The sequence below is a fragment of the Acipenser ruthenus genome, chromosome 59, assembly GCF_902713425.1.
Source record: "Acipenser ruthenus chromosome 59, fAciRut3.2 maternal haplotype, whole genome shotgun sequence".
Taxonomy (NCBI): domain Eukaryota; kingdom Metazoa; phylum Chordata; class Actinopteri; order Acipenseriformes; family Acipenseridae; genus Acipenser; species Acipenser ruthenus.
Window position 1 is genome coordinate 3,010,002 of NC_081247.1, and position 17,388 is coordinate 3,027,389.

The following is a 17,388-nucleotide window of genomic DNA, read 5'->3' on the forward strand; positions in this document are numbered from 1 at the left end:
CCCCGCCTCCCCACTGTGCCCTCCCGCCTGAGAGGCCGCATCCTGAGAAAGAGGGAAGGAGCCCCTGAATACTGAGAGAGACACACACACACACACACACTGAGACACACTGAGAGAGACACACACTGATACACAGAGAGAGGCACAAACACACACTGACACACAGAGAGAGGCACACACACTGAGACACACTGAGAGAGACACCGAATGGCCTCCTCTCATTTGGAAACTTTCTTATGTTCTTATGACACGCACACACTGAGATACATAGAGAGAGGCACAAACACACACTGAGACACTGAGAGAGGCACACACACACTGATACACAGAGAGAGACACACACACACACTGATACACAGAGAGTGGCACACACACACTGATACACAGAGAGAGACACACACACACACTGAGACACTGAGAGAGGCACACACACACTGAGACACAGAGAGAGGCACATACACACTGATACACAGAGTGAGGCACAAACACACACTGAAACACAGAGAGAGGCATACACACACTGATACACTGAGACAGAGGCATACACACACTGAGACACACAGAGAGAGACAGACACACTGAGAGTGACACACACACACAAAGACACACTGAGACACACACACACACACACACACTGAGACACACTAAGAGAGACATGCAAACACTGAGACACAGAGAGACACACACACACTGAAACACACTAAGCAAGAAACACACACACACGCACTGAGACACTGCGAGAGAGACACGCACACACCGAGACACAAACACACACACACTGAGACACTAAGACACAGAGACACTTCTTTGCAACAATGGATAGACTGAATCAGCGATGCTGTATACATGTATATACTTCAACAATGAAAATGCTGACAATCAAATTAATAAAACATTAATTTTTAAAATGACTATGTGTTATTTTTAAGCAAATGTCACCCCCTGTGGACATTAGTGGTATTACAAAATAACATGCAAAACTGATACTCCCCCTGCTGGTGATGAGCCCCCCTGCGGAGGGGATCGTACATACGCATGTCACACTTCACACATTGTCATATACAGCAGAACCTGTCATATCCCGTTGAATTGGAGGAACAGCCTGGGGCCAAGATTGCCACCTTTGCACAGCCACACAGGGTAAATTGGTTTAGGGAATGTTTAATGGTTTAATTAGAAAGTGTGGAATGTTTTATTAGTTAATTGAAAAAGTGTGGAATGTGGCCATATGGTGATTGAATTACTGATTTGCACTTAACCCCTGGACACACCCTATACAAGAAGAATGCCATGTGTGTTTAGGGGAGATGGTTCAGTGAAGGTGCATGCCAAGCCTGAACAGTGTGACAGAGAAAAAGAGTAAGAGTATAAGAGTATAAGAGTATAAGAGTATGAGTATAAGAGTATGAGTATAAGAGTATAAGAGTATAAGAGTATGAGTATAAGAGTATAAGAGTATGAGTATAAGAGTATAAGAGTATAAGAGTAAGAGTATAAGAGTAAGAGTATAAGAGTATAAGAGTAAGAGTATAAGTGTATAAGAGTAAGAGTAAGAGTATAAGAGTAAGAGTATAAGAGTATAAGAGTAAGAGTATAAGAGTAAGAGTATAAGAGTATAAGAGTAAGAGTATAAGAGTAAGAGTATAAGAGTATAAGAGTACGAGTAAGAGTATAAGAGTAAGAGTAAGAGTATAAGAGTAAGAGTATAAGAGTATAAGAGTAAGAGTATAAGAGTAAGAGTATAAGAGTAAGAGTATAAGAGTAAGAGTATAAGAGTAAGAGTATAAGAGTACGAGTAAGAGTATAAGAGTAAGAGTATAAGAGTAAGAGTATAAGAGTATAAGAGTATAAGAGTATAAGAGTAAGAGTATAAGAGTATAAGAGTATAAGAGTAAGAGTATAAGAGTATAAGAGTATAAGAGTATAAGAGTAAGAGTATAAGAGTAAGAGTAAGAGTATAAGAGTATAAGAGTAAGAGTATAAGAGTATAAGAGTATAAGAGTATGAGTATAAGAGTATAAGAGTATAAGAGTATAAGAGTAAGAGTATAAGAGTAAGAGTATAAGAGTAAGAGTAAGAGTATAAGAGTATAAGAGTAAGAGTATAAGAGTATAAGAGTATAAGAGTATGAGTATAAGAGTATAAGAGTATAAGAGTAAGAGTATAAGAGTAAGAGTATAAGAGTATAAGAGTATAAGAGTAAGAGTATAAGTGTATAAGAGTAAGAGTATAAGAGTATAATAGTATAAGAGTATACAAGTAAGATTATAAGAGTATAAGAGTATAAGAGTAGGAATATAAGAGTATAAGAGTAAGAGTATAACTGTATACAATTATAAGAGGGGGGAGTTGGTTCCACACTCCCACAATTCTCTGTGTAAAAAAGTGTGTCTAATTTTCTGTTCTGAATGCCCCTTTATCTAATCTCCATTTGTGAACCCTGGTCCTTGTTTCTTTTTTCAGGTCGAAAAAGTCCCCTGGGTCGACATTGTCTATACCTTTTAGGATTTTGAATGCTTGAATCAGATCACCGTGTAGTCGTCTTTGTTCAAGACTGAATAGATTAAATTCTTTTAGCCTGTCTGCATACGACATACCCTTTAAACCCAGGATAATTCTGGCCGCTCTTCTTTGCACTCTTTCTAAGCAGCAATATCCTTTTTGTAGCGAGGTGACCAGAACTGAACCATATCTCCCTTTCCTAAAACCATGCTGACTCCCAGGATATTGTTACCATATAGGTAATTTTCCATTTTGGACCTTATTATAGTTTCCATAAGTTTACATATAATAGAAGTCAGACTTATTGGTCTGTAGTTACCTGGTTCGGTTTTTTCCCTTTTTGTGGATCGGTATTACGTTTGCTATTTTCCAGTCTGTCGGTACAACCCCTGTGTCAAGAGACTGTTGCATGATATTGGTTAGCGGTTTGTAAATAACTTCTTTCATTTCTTTGAGTACTATTGGGAGGATCTCATCTGGCCCGGGGGATTTGTTTATTTTAAGAGCACCTAGTTCCTTTTAACACTTCTGCCTCTGTTATGCTAAAGTTATTTAAAACTGGATAGGAACAGGTCGACATGTAGGATGTGTCGGCATCGCCGCCCTCAGTCAGCGACCACCTTTCTATCCTGTCTCCGGTATGCTGGGTCCTCAGCCCCTGGAATGAAGACCATTTTTTTTAAGTTTAGTTTAGCTTCTGCAGCTGTCAACCTGCTTTCAACTGCTATGTGCTCTTTTTGAAAAAAATAAGAAAAAAGTTTAATTTTCAATGTAAATACGGTGTTTCTGCTCTGAAAATGTTATGTATGATGTTCATGAATAAAAATATTCAGTTGTATGCTATTGATTGTTTTTCATTTTCATATCGAAGCTGTTTTAAAATGCAGCTCCACATTTTGCGGGTGCGACGGTTGTATGTAGTCTGAAATCTCTAGTGTTAAAAAAGTAATGACTAAAGCTAAGGCTTACAATTTTAAAAACGCAAACTATGAAGGAATGAAACAGAGACTAACAGAAGTAGATTGGAGTAAAATAGAGAAAACAGCCACAGAAAAGGATGACTGTTTTTTAAAAATGTAGTACTAGAGGTGCAAAACAAATACATCCCAAAAGTAGACAAATCTAAATCTAAAATAAAATGGTTTAATAGATCAATTTAAAAAAAAAAATATTCAGCGAAAAAAGGCACTTTACAGAGCGTTTAAAAGGGACCAAAAACAAAGTACACAGAAAGAGTACTTGGAACTGCAAACACAAGTCAAAAAGGAAGTTAGAAAGGCCAAGGGAGAGAGATAGAAATCAATATTGCTAAGGGGGCTAAAACCAATTCCAAAATGTTTTTCCAATATTATAACAGCAAGAGAACATTCAAAGAGGAGGTTAAATGTCTAAGAGACACAAATGGCAAAATCATAGATGAAGAAAAAAAAAATAGCAAATATATTAAATGATTACTTTTCACAGGTTTTTACAAAGGAGGACACGGACAACATGCCCCACATGTCGACCTGTTCCTATCCAGTTTTAAATAACTTTAGCATAACAGAGGCAGAACTGTTAAAGGGACAAGGAGCTCTTATATATTGTGAGAAGTGTTAAATTTAAATCAAGGGAAGTAATGTTAAAACTTTACAATGCATTAGTAAGACCTCACCTAGAATATTGTATTCAGTTCTGGTCACCTTGTTACAAAAATGATATTGCTGCTCTAGAAAGAGTGCAAAGAAGAGCAACCAGAATTATCCCAGGTTTAAAAGGCATGTCGTATGCAGACAGGCTAAAAGAATTGAATCTATTCAGTCTTGAACAAAGAAGACTACGCGGTGATCTGATTCAAACATACAAAATCCTAAAAGGTATAGACAGTGTCGACCCAGGGGACTTTTTTGACCTGAAAAAAGAAACAAGGACCAGGGATCACAAATGGAGATTAGATAAAGGGGCATTCAGAACAGAAAATAGGAGGCACTTTTTACATAGAGAATTGTTAGGGTCTGGAACCAACTCCCCAGTAATGTTGTTGAAGCTGACACCCTGGGATCCTTCAAGAAGCTGCTTGATGAGATTCTGGGATCAATAATCTACTAACAACCAAACGAGCAAGATGGGCTGAATGGGCTCCTCTCGTTTGGAAACGTTCTTACGTTCTTCTTCTTATGTTCTTAAGCGAGTACAGTCAGTGAAAAAAGTAAGAGATTCTCAAAGAGAAAACTTACCAGCTCAATGTCCTACACAGGCTGAAAGCAAAAGAGGATTTGGATCTCTGCGCGCTGTGTATTGTAAGCCACCAGGGGGGCGGGCTTACATGTCAGCTCGCGCAGAGGCCTATCGGCAGCTTTGATATAAAGCTCAGCCAAATCCTACCACCTGACGGAGTATCCCATACTTGATGGTTATCTTCAAATTGAAAGGGAACACTATTTAAAAGCGTGCCCTGCCACAGAAGAAAGAGAGTTTGGAGAGGATCAGTGAAGACAATGGCCCATCCAGACTGTAAGGATGTTATTTTGGTCCCTGTACCCTGTTTCTTTGTACCTGTGTGTGGCGGAGTGTCCCGCCTCTATGTATTATTATTTGTATTTTTGTTTGCGGCGCAGATAAAAGCGCCGCGTCTTTTATTATATTTAAAAACCCAGTGAGGATGCATGGCTGATCAGCTACTGATTATTTAACTAGCTGACAGTCATGCATCCTTACCAAACGCGTGCAGACTGTGGCCGAAGGGTAATAAGATAATTAACAGCTAGTTAACCCCTCGGCCAGAGTTTAAGAACCTGCAGCTGTCCGTACTGCAGGGTGGAGTGTACAGAGGAGAGTACGGGGAGCAGAGAGAGAGAGAGTGTGAGGAGAAATAAAGGCATTTAAAAAAACGACTGCTAAACAGTATTTGTTTATTCGTTTGGCCCTTGTGCCTTTTTGTTTTGTGTTTTGTTGTTTGTTTAAATCTTTTGTTTTGTTTATTTATTCATTAAAAACGCTGAGTGCAGTAGCATTCAGCTTCACCCGCCCATCCACTGTTTTGGTTTCAGTTACTTCCTGGTCCGTGACATCACCACCCCTCACCACTGCGAGCCATCCTGTCACACTGTGTTTTTGTGTTTATTACATTTATTTGTAAATAAACCTGCGCAACAGTGTTTGAGCTGCAACTCTCCATCTCTGAGTGTCATTCCTGTCAGTAACAGCTTGGGCCGTGACGCTGTCCTGCTACACCACATCATATCAAGAGTCGTCTACATTGTGTTGTTATTGACACTTACCTAACAAAGGTCTAAACGCCACTTATCCAGTTTCCATTAAACTCTTCATTGGCATGTCTTATTCTGCACATTTCTGATAAACCATATATCAGAAATCAGCCAATTACAGTATACAGATCTAGCTGTGTCCCCAACCCATGATAACATGAGCACACTTCCTGGCCATCTCAGTGAACAGGAATTTCCCTCGATTGTTTATGAGGCTGGATTTAAAAAAAACTTCTTTGAGTGACCCAACATTCCAGGGAATTCCCGGAATTCTCTCTTAAAGACACAGAACTCCCACAATCCTGTTCATTTTGACAACACGACAATATAATTCCTACTTCTTGGTCTCTAGTTTACTACATTCTTCCAGACTTGGTTTCATTAAAGCTAATGACAGACATACAGGGGGGGAATTCCCCTTGAAAAAATTCTAGTTCAGAGAATGGATTTTAAAGATGGTCAGCACTCCTTAAAGAGGACAGTGATAATGTTAATAAAGCTAGTAAGAGGTAAGAGAATGGATTTTAAAGATGGTCAGCGCTCCTTTAAAGGGATGGGCCAGTGATAATGTTAATAAAGCTAATAAGAGGTAAGAGAATGGATTTTAAACATGGTCAGCACTCCTTTATATGACATTGTCAACACTTCACATGGTTACTTTGCCCCAGGCTTTAGACATGTCAGATGTGCTTGCCAAGGAGAGTGAGAGGGGTGGGGGTGGAGAGACGGAGGGAGGGAGGTAGGGAGGGGGTGTGACTTTATGGAAAAGGTTGCAACTAAACTTACTTTCACTTTCAAGCTTTGAGTCTGTAGAATGTGCTAGAGAGAGTGAGTGTGAAAAACAGACAGAGAGAACTTGAAAAAGAGAGAGAGGGAGACTGAAAAACAGTGACAGAGGGAGAGAGAGAAACAGAGAGAGAAACAGGCAGATAGCGACACTGGGAAGGAGAGAGGAGAGGAATTACAAATATACAGAGAGCAAGGAGAGAGAGGGAGAAGGGGAAGACAGATGTCAACAAGTGCAAGAGAGGGAGGGACTGAAAAACAAGGTAGAGGGAGAGAGAGGGAGAGGGGAGAGTGAGGGAGCAAGGAAGGAGAGTTTAAGAATGTCAAGACTGAAGTGGAGAGAGTAGAGGAGAGGAAGAGAGAAAGAGGTGAGCCACAGAGACTGAGACTCGACACAGGAGGAGAAGAGGAAGAGATGACACTGAGAGGTAAGAGGAACGGAGCAACTGCAGAAAACACACCGAGAGAGAAAGAAAGGTGAATGTGTGAAAAGGGAGAGAGAGACAGAGAGTACCCTTATACCCTTAAGCATGGTAAAACATAGGTAAGCACGGTAAAGCACAGAGAGGTTCGGTGAAACCAATGCATCATATAGCCATGGGAAAAGCATGACAGTGCAAATTTACTGTGCTGAACTTTTATAAGGGATACCTCATGCTTTTCCCGTTTTAATGACATTCTTGAAATCACTGTGGAATTCCCCTGCAACAAATCAAAAGCAGATGATGTTGCTAGCTTGAATAACAGGAATGAGAATGGATTTTAAAGATGGTCAGCACTGCTTTAAAGAGAGGTAGTGATAATGTTAATAAAGCTAATGAGAGGTAAGAGAATGGATTTTAAAACTGCAATCTGATGTTTGTTCTCTCACTATTTCTCTCCTGTTTTCCAGCTTTGCTCTTTCTCGCCATTCTGCTCAGTGGGGTGGGAGGTCATAACCCCCCTATCGTGAGCAACCTGCTTAAAGTTCTGGAGCACGAGGTCACTGGCTTTGTGAGTTTGATGACATCATTGTTTATACAACATCATAACTTATATTCAAGCACACTGATAGAGGTGCTGGATGAAGCTTGACAACAGTAAATATGTTCTTTCCCCACTGTAATACTCTGCATTAGTTTACCATGGTTTGTGTTTTAAAATGCTTTACAATGCTTACCATGCTTTCACTGTGCTTTATTACACTTCGCTGTGCTTTTACTGTGGGACACTTGTAGAAGTGAAACTGTGTGCGCAGTTTCCTCCAGTCTTTTACTGAATTCCTATTTTAATTCAAATTAAAAAAAAAAATGTAATGTTAATATAACTGAGAAATAAAGAATTTGAGAGCAAGAGAATGATCAGTCATTTTTTGTGCTCATTTTTTTAAATCTCCTTTTTAGAGAGCTGTGTTCCCGAAAAATTACAACACAACGCACTATTACAATGAGACTCTGCTGTGCAGCGGAGAGGAGGTGAGAGCAGTGTGCGTGTGCGTGTGTGTATCAGTGTCACTGTGTGCATGTGTGTATCAGTGTCACTGTGTGTGTATCAGTGTCACTGTGTGTGTATGTGTGTGTGTGTTTCAATGTCACTGTGTGTGTGTATGTGTGTATCAGTGTCACTGTGTGTGTGTGTGCGTGTGTGTATCAGTGTCACTGTGTGTGTGTGCGTGTGTGTATCAGTGTCACTGTGTGTGTGTATCAGTGTCACTGTGTGTGTGTGCGTGTGTATCAGTGTCACTGTGAGTGTGTGTGCGTTTCAGTGTCACTGTGTGTGTGTGTGTGCGTGTGTATATCAGTGTCACTGTGTGTGTGCGTTTCAATGTCACTGTGTGTGTATGTGTGTGTGTGTTTCAATGTCACTGTGTGTGTGTGTGTTTCAGTGTCACTGTGTGTGTGTATGTTTGTGCATGTGTGTATCAGTCTCACTGTGTGTGTATCAGTCTCACTGTGTGGGTCTGTGTGTACATAATTATAACAAACCAACATTCAACAGTGTCTGATTACAACATTGAACAGTACATACAAACTAGCATTCAATTGTGTTCAAGGATTACAGATAATACTGTATATATTTGTCTTTTAATACAATGTTTTACTGCTATTGTCAATAGTGTGCAATTCCTGCAATACAGTAATAAAACATAGCTAATTTGCTTAGTGTGTCTCAGTGTGTGTGTGTATGTCTCTGTGTGTGTGTCTCAGTGTGTGTGTCTATGTCTCAGTGTGTGTGTATGTCTCTGTGTGTGTCTCAGTGAGTGTGTGTGTCTCAGTGAGCGTGTGTGTGTGTATGTCTCAGTGTGTGTCTCAGTGTGTGTGTGTGTCTCTCCTCCTCTCTCCTCCTCTCCTCTCTCTCTCAGGAGGAGTGCTGTGTGTCTTCACTGTACTGTATTAACCGTCTCTCCTCCTCTCTCTCCCAGGAGGAGTGCTGTTTGCTGCGTGCTGCCTCAGTCCTGTCTCAGGATTGGTACTCTCTGCTCTCAAACCTCTGGCCAGAGAACATGAAGACTAACATCATTAAGGAGCTGCAATGGCAACTGAGCAGACTCACTGAGGAGGTACAGACTGTCTGTCTGTCTGTCTGTCTGTCTGTTGACACAGGGGTTGTACCAGCAGACTGGAGAATTGCAAACGTAACACCAACCCACAAAAAGGGAGACAAAACCGAACCAGCTAACTACAGACCAATAAGCCTGACTTCTATTATATGTAAACATATGGAGACAGTCAGCATGGTTTCAGGAAAGGGAGATCGTGTCTAACTAACCTACTTGACTTTTTTGAGGATGCAAAAATCGACAATGGATAATTGCAAAGCATACCACATGGTTTATTTAGATTTCCAGAAAGCTTTTGACAAAGTCCTGCATAAAAGATTAATTCTCAAACTGAACGCAGTAGGGATTCAAGGAAATGCATGCACATGGATTAGGGAGTGGTTAACATGTAGAAAACAGAGTACTGATTAGAGGAGAAACCTCAAAATGGAGGTCAGTCGAAAAGGAAAGCTTGCGTTAGTACTGGGGCTACCCCTGGGGATGAGGCAGCAATCAAGGTAGTGGACTCAATGCCTGATAAGGTAGCGGCAGCTGGGAAAGAGGACGCTGAAGAGGGGTCGGTAATGTGGGAAGATATTGAGGAAGAGGAGTTGTCAGACTGGTCCTCGATGATGATGGATGAGACTTTAACAAGCCCTCAAGGTAGGAGCAAAGTTTACAGTGTTGAGCAGATCGTTTCTTTCTTGAATAAAACGAAAGGAGTTCGGGGTGTTTGTACAGAGGGAATATTTTCCAAATGATCAGTTGTTTATTTATTCCGCTAAAATAGCGATGAGGAAAGCCACATTAAACGAGCTTGATCAGAAACAAAGGTATAGGCTAAAGAAACTGGTCTCTGAAAGGAAAAAAATGATTAATGAGGAGAAGAAAAAAACAAAATAGTTTTTTTAATGGCTGCATGGGGTTTCATAGGTTGTTTTCTTCTCTGTTTGTGTCTGGTTTTTATTCAACTCTAATATGGAGAAGTTTCAAATAGCCACTTTTAACATGAACGGGGGTAGGAGTATTAATAAGAGAGCTCAGCTGTTTGATTTTCTGAGTTTAAAAAGAGCGAGTGTTGTGTTTCTGCGACAGACACACTGACGATATGAATGAGAGTGAGTGGGGGAGCGAATGGAAAGGGGGTGGGGCTTTCAGCCATAGCTCAAATATAAGTGCAGGGGTAGCAGTTTTATTTGCACCAGGGTTGAGTATTGATGTTTTATCTGTTAGCGAGGAGGTTAAAGGAAGGCTTCTAAAAATTGAAGCACGTTACAGGGATTTAGATATTATTTTTATTAATGTGTATGCACCAAATGAAGATAGGGAAAAACATATTTTCTTTTATAAACTAAATCAGGTGTTATCTCAGAGTAATGGTAATCAGATGGTTTTAATGGGGGGGGGGATTTTAATTGCACTGACAATTTTACTTTGTATAGGAATCATGGGGAGCCACACCCGCAGTCCTCTAAAGAATTGTCAGATATTCTAAAGTTTAATGATCTGGTTGATGTTTGGAGGGTTTTTAACCCCAGACTCCGGCAATATACATGGATTAAAATGAATGTAAATCAGATTTCAAAAGCAAGACTGGATAGGGTATACTGCTCTAAACAGCACCTCAATCAGGTAATAAAAAGTGATATTTTTCCCACCATGATTTCAGACCACCATTGTGTGTTGTCTACTGTCTGTCTGCCTGCTGTGGCCCGCTTACCACCTTTCTGGGATTTTAAAACCAGTTTATTAGAAGATGGTTTTTTTAAGAGTTTTTTGGATCTCTTGGAGACATCAGAAAGGGAGTTTTGATAGTCTGAGACAGTGGTGGGATTTTGGCAAAATAGAAATTAAACTTTTTTGTCAGCAGTACGCCGCCAACTCAACCAGACTATTAAATAAGACAATTGGAGAGCTTGAGAGAGAGATTATAAGTCTTGAGCAAAACATCAGTGTAGACAACAATGAAAATGACTTCCAGTGTCTGAAGGATAAGAAGGAGACGCTGAGTCGCTTGCTGGAGGAGAGAGTGCAGGGCGCTCTCATACGATCACGTTTCCTTCAACTCAGAGATATGGATGCCCCTACAAAGTTCTTTTTTAACCTAGAGCACAGTGCGGCTACAAGTAAGCAGCTGTACTCTGTACGTCTGCCAATGGGAAGGAAGCGTTTAGCCAAGGGGAAATCAATAGTGAAGCTGTATCCTTTTATAGTCAACTCTTCACAGCGGAGCCTTGTGATGAAGAACAGACTGCTCACCTGCTCAGAGATCTGCCTAAGTTGCCTCTGGAGGAAGGATGCCCCCTAGAGGCTCCTTTGACAATGCAAGAACTAACAGAGGCTGTGACTCAGTTGTCAACAGGGAAGGCTCCCGGGATTGATTGGCTGCAGGGGGAGTTTTATAAGGAGCTGTGGCCAGTGATTGGAGGGGACTTGTTTCAAGTTTTTAAAGAAAGTCTTCGAGAGAAGGAGTTGCCCCTGAGTTGTCGTAGAGCTGTGGTAACTCTGTTACCAAAAAAAGGGGATCTAAGAGATCTAAAGAATTGGCGCCCTGTTGCTCTTCTCTGTTCCGATTACAAAATGTTGTCAAGAGCTTTAGCGAACAGGCTGAAGGCGTACATTGGAATGATTATACACGGTGACCAGTCATATTGTATTCCAGAAAGGACTATTTTTGATAACATATTTTTGATCCGGGATGCTTTGTCAATAACCGATTTTTTCAATATAGATCTAGGGGTCATTTCCCTGGATCAAGCTTTTGACAGGGTGGACCATACATATTTGTTTAAAACGCTGGAATCCTTTGGTTTTGGACCAAAGTTTATCTCTTTTATAAGGCTTTTATATAAGAACGTCTTTAGTGTTTTAAAAATCAACAACAGTATGAGCCGTCCTTTCCCTGTACAGAGGAGAATTCGGCAAGGCTGTCCACTGTCTGGGATGTTGTACTCCCTGTCTATTGAGACCCTGCTCTGTCGGCTTCGGAGCAGGTTGGCTGGCCTGAAGGTCCCTCTAGTGGCGAGTGCCCCTCCAATCAGACTGTCTGCCTATGCTGATGATGTCACCGTCTTCATCACTTCTCAGGCTTCTCAGGCTGGAGGACAGCCTGAGTGTTTTCCAGAGAGCCTCTTCTGCTAAGGTAAACTGGGGAAAATGTAGCACTTTCCTGTCTGGGGAATGGAGTGGGACTGGCCCCCCTTGCTTCCACAATCACTGCGTTGGGAGAAGACAGGATTCAAAGTGTTAGGAGTGCATTTGGGGAGTGAGCAGTATAGAAGGCTCGACTGGGAAGGACTGCTTGTTAAAGTGAATACAAAATACAACGCTGGAGATGGCTACTCCCTCAGCTTTCTTATAGGGGGAGGGTGCTGATAATAAATAACCTGGTGGCCTCCATGTTGTGGCATAAACTGGTGTGCCTAGACCCCCCCCCAAGGACTGTTGTTTGAGATACAAAAATAACTTTTGAATTTCTTCTGGAATGGACACCACTGGCTCTGCCCTGCTGTGTTATATTTACCACCAGGAGAAGGAGGGCAGGGACTGGTTGATGTTCTTAGTCGAGTGGCTGCTTTTCGGCTGCAGGCAGCACAGCGGCTGCTGTTCTCTCAGCAGTTGAGTCGGAGATACACTGCCTTCTCTTTTCTTCGCAGTGTGGGTAGACCGGGGTGGGACTGGCAGCTGTTCCTAGTAAATCTATCCAGAATAGACAATAGGCGTTATGTCCATCTGTGGATCCCTTAGTCAGCGCAGCCTGTGCTTTCTGTGGGCAGGAAGAGACTGTTTTCCACCTTTTTGCAGACTGTAGTCGGCTTGATCCTTTGTTTACTTTCACAATTATTGAATTCTTGTAATGTAGCTTTGTGACAGTCTGGCTCGCAGTGGTGAGGTGGATGACGTCACGGACCAGGAAGTAACTGACACCAAAACAGTGGATGGGCGGGTGAAGATGAGTGCAGTAGCACTCAGCGTATTTATTAACAAAACAAAATAAAAGATTTAAACAAAACAACAAAACACAAAACAAAAGGGCACGAGGGCCAAACGAATCAACAAACAAACAAGTAAGTGTCGTGCTGGAGAATCCAGCACGTTTTAGCAATTGTTTTTTAAATGTGACTCGCTCTCTCCGCTCCCCGTACTCTCCTCTGTACACCCAACCTCAAGTGCAGAGAGCTGCAGGTTTATATACTCTGGCCGAGGGATTAACTAGTTGTTAATTATCTTATTATCCCTCGGCCAGAGTCTGCACGCGTTTGGTAAGGATGCATGACTGTCAGCTAGTTAAATAATCAGTAGCTGATCAGCCATGCATCCTCACAGGGATTTTACCTGCGCCGCAAACAAAAATACAAATAATAATAAATAGGGGCGGGACACTCCGCCACAAGCTTTTACAAAGGAAATGTTTATTTTAAATTATCCCAATGGTCAGGAAAAAAGGTTTAAATGCTGTTTAATTAATTATATACTTGGGCAAGGTAAGCTTGCTATTTGGAAAACAAGGAAAAATAAATTAAAAAATGATGGTTCAAGTGACGATGTCAGTTTAATGTTTAGATTCTTGTTGAAAGTTAAAATCAAAATTGATTTTGCATATTTTTCCTTAGTTCATGATCTGTTTAGTTTTGAGCAGCGCTGGTGTGTGAGTGAGGGGCTGTGTGCTCTGGGGGAGGAGGGGGAACTGCAGTTATTTATATAATCTTTTTTTAATCTTTGTTTTATTAATATTTTTTTAGATAAGTGGTTTTTGTGGTTTACGTTTTTTAATTCTCTCTCTCTCTCTCTCTCTCTCTCTCTCTCTCTCTCTCTCTCTCTCTCTCTCTCTCTCTTCTCTCCACAGCGTGTCAGCCCCCCAGTGGATGTCTCCAGGCTGCCCCCCCTCTCCTCCTCCCCTGAGCAGCTCCTCTCCCTCACCTCCTCCCTGTTGAAGCACTGGCTCAGAATTCACAGCACCCTAACTCACTCATGTGAGGGGAGAGAGGGTGAGGGAACTGAGTGGGAGGGGGAGGCTGAGGCTGGGCCTGAGAGGGGAACTGAGGAGGAGGGGGCGAGAGAGAGTGAAAGGAAGAGGCACAAAGGATTCCCAGCTACAGAATCCCCTGCTGGACAAGCTGCGGTACTGCAGCGCACGCAGATGGCTGTAATCTGCCTAGCGACAGCGGTTCATTGGATGGGACTGTAGCCGCCATTGACACAGCACTAGAGACACCTACTGGCCTGTTTGTAGGACTGCAGTGTAATCCGCCTAGCGACAGCAGGTCATTGAGCGGGACTGTAGCCGCCATTGAACAGCACGAGGAATTCTGGATTGCAATGTAAATCTGCCTAGCAACACAAAAGCACTTTATGGGAGCAATTACCAGGACATACTGCATGGATAAGTACTATAATTGCATTTCAGTTCGTATGAGAAACAAACCACAATTAAACAAAGTTACATCACAAAGTCGAAATTAAGATGTGACGACACATAGCCTGTTTATGACTTTTCCTCCTGTTCCTTCAGATTCTCAGTACGTCTTTTAAACTGCCACCTGATGTTTGTATTTAAAGAATTTGGTCATCGGAGACGAAGAAAACAAAAACACAGCAAACGGAAACTGCTGAATTAAACAAAAGCCTTGGTTTCGCTCTCTTGAGTTATGATGTCACCGGTTACATGACATAACAGCGAGTCCAAAACCACGGACATTACAGCGCCCACGATTACAGCGACTGCCCGTAACAGCGCTACGACATCACCGCGTCGAGCAATGATTCAATTCCCATAAGACTGTGAAGTTCACAAAAGCATCACTTACCAGGAACTCGGACACACGCCGCAGTCAGAGTGGGGTTCACCACAGCTTTTCTGATTGCAGAAGACTATAGGTTTTTTTTTTCACTGTTCCCATACAGATCCATCATAACTAGACTGGTAAATACGATAAGTAAAACCTCCATGCAATAAAAGTGTGTTTCCACAAGCATTTTTATATAGATTTTTTTTTAGTTTTTCACTTGTTGCAGAATGATATTCACCACGTGTATATATATATATATATATATATATATATATATATATATATATATATATATATATATATATATATATATATATATATTTTAACTCCTCCACAGGACGCCCGGGATTGGGCTAGGACTGTATAAAGAAGGATAGGACAATCAATCCCGTGATGCAGTTCTGTACTCAATTACACTACAGGTCCCATTTATGGAGCCTACTCAGTACTGAATACATTGCGGCGATGCTGTGTTGCAGCGCCAGGATATACCGGTGTTTTTTTTGTTTTTTTTTTAAATTACAATACAAAATGTCTTTAATATAAACTGACTGACTGTTATTTATGCAAATTAATGCTTGATTATGTCAAGAAATATTTTGCCAGGGCGAGCGTGAATACGTTAAAGGCACTGCGAGTGCGCTGTGAAAGAGCTCTGCGGGCTGCAGAAACGCTCCACTGTTTATAACCCCGCCCACTTGTGACATCATTGTCCTATCCTTTATATAGTCCTAGGATTGGGGACCGATACACGGACATGACGTGTTTGGATTTTTATATGTAAATTTTGTACAGATTTGTTTTTTAAATAAAGAGTTTAACTTTATATTGTTGTCCTTGCTTCTCTGCCGTGTCGTATCCGTACTGAACCCTCTGTTTTCTTTCTAGCATGATGCTTTTATGCAGAGCGAGTTTGCTTTTGTTGTTCGAAATTAAAATGCTGTAGTCAGATAATCACCCTTTATGTACTTGCTTGGCACGTAGTTGTATTATTATTATTATTATTTACTATTTATTATTATTATTATTATCGATTCTCTAGCAGTTTACAGGGTTACATTTTTAGGTTCCCTGCCAAACAGGCAAACGATCTTTCTACATATAATGGCGACGGCGGACAAAAGAAACATCAAAGGCAGTTTTGGGGCCAAAATAACGGAAACAACAACCACTGTTTATTTATTCATTGAGAAATGGATGCTCTGAGAAATGGGATGGGGGGCTTGTAGTATACAAAGAGAAGACACATCCAGAGTCTTTCAAGGTGCAGGGTAGAAATATTTTAAAGTTAAACAAACATAGTACCCGCACACTTATATATTATGCTCCAAAGTGTTTATATATAAGATCAACGTTTCGATCTGCAAGAGATCTTCATCAAACCTGGTATGCAACTGTTTTACAATTGTGCAATACGAGTCTCATTGACACTGCTAAGTCATATTAAAATCTGCATACTGAGGGGGGTGGGGGAGTTCCTGGTAAGTGATGCATCTGTGAACTTTGCAGAGTCTTCTGGGAATTGAATTGTAGTTCAGTGCAGTGGTGTCGTAACACTGTAATGGTCGGCGCTGTAATGTCCTTCGCGGTGATGTCGTAGCGCTGTAATGTCCTTCGCGGTGATGTCGTAGCGCTGTAATGTCCTTCGCGGTGATGTCGTAGCGCTGTAATGTCCTTCGCGGTGATGTCGTAGCGCTGTAATGGTCGGCGCTGTAATTTCCTTCGCGGTGATGTCGTAGCGCTGTTATGGACAGTCGTTGTACTGGTCAGTGCTGTAATGTCCCTCGCGGTGATGTCTGCGCGGTCTTGGATTCGCGGTGATGTCGTGATACGGATGTGATCAAACCCATCGATGCAATTGTAACCTTAATATAAATTATTGTTTTGTTACTGGTGCCACCGAGTGGCCAAACTGTGGAATCACAAGCAACATGAAGGGATATCATTGAAACTGTGATGTCATTAGAACTGTGATGTCATTGGAACTATGATGTCATTTTATAACTGGAGAGACCCCTCCTGGTCAGCTGGTGGAACTGCAGCAGACTCTGTGGAATCTGCCCAGCAACAGGAGCGGATTCTATGGAAACGTGTGGACTGTGATTTTTTAAAAAACATTTCTGGAGGGCTAGCGCCACCAAATGGACAAATGGCAACAATAGCTTATCAACGGGTAATATTAGCAGGGGTGGAGTCAAAGTACTACTGGCAACACCTAGTGGATGAGTGGTGTAACTGAAAGGGAAAACGAGGGGTGTAATCTGCCCGGCAACAGTGTTCACAGGATTGTTTTGAGGGGGGGGAGTGTTTTATGTCATTATTACAGTAGATTAATAGAGCTTTGTTATGAAACAGCTGTGCAGTTTTCAACGGCTGAAATCTGTTAAGCAGCAGTGGAGATATTATTGTGACGCCATTAAGTATTGGAGACACCTACTGGACAAGCTCAGGAATTGCATTGCCATAAGTGACTGTAATCTGCCTAGCAACAGGAGTGTATTAGATGTAAATATTGATATGCTGGTAATTACACAGTACTGAGGAC

General features: G+C 41.4%; 2 protein-coding genes across 2 annotated transcripts in view; both read left to right on the top strand.

Moving 5' to 3' along the window:
- LOC117409968 (protein FAM83E-like) overlaps positions 1-908 on the top strand; it is a 48,544-nt gene extending 47,636 nt beyond the window's left edge. The window contains exon 9 of the mRNA XM_059018409.1: positions 1-908. This exon is cut by the window's left edge and continues 69 nt beyond it. Coding sequence (XP_058874392.1) covers positions 1-75 — 75 coding nt within the window. The 3' untranslated portion in view covers positions 76-908.
- Positions 909-6,799: 5,891 nt separating this feature from the next.
- Positions 6,800-15,669, top strand: LOC117968427 (uncharacterized). The gene is made up of 5 exons (XM_034916090.2): positions 6,800-6,964; positions 7,429-7,529; positions 7,919-7,990; positions 8,938-9,075; positions 13,901-15,669. Exons 1-5 carry the CDS (start codon positions 6,952-6,954, stop codon positions 14,240-14,242), a joined length of 666 nt encoding a protein of 221 aa, XP_034771981.2. The 5' UTR covers positions 6,800-6,951; the 3' UTR covers positions 14,243-15,669.
- Positions 15,670-17,388: the final 1,719 nt, after the last annotated feature.

What these genes read in the sequence shown, in the direction of transcription:
- LOC117968427 (XM_034916090.2), top strand. An exon ending in AGCACGAGGTCACTGGCTTT is followed by an intron (nt 7,530 to 7,918) that starts GTGAGTTTGATG and finishes TCTCCTTTTTAG; the next exon opens with AGAGCTGTGTTCCCGAAAAA. An exon ending in TGCTGTGCAGCGGAGAGGAG is followed by an intron (nt 7,991 to 8,937) that starts GTGAGAGCAGTG and finishes TCTCTCTCCCAG; the next exon opens with GAGGAGTGCTGTTTGCTGCG.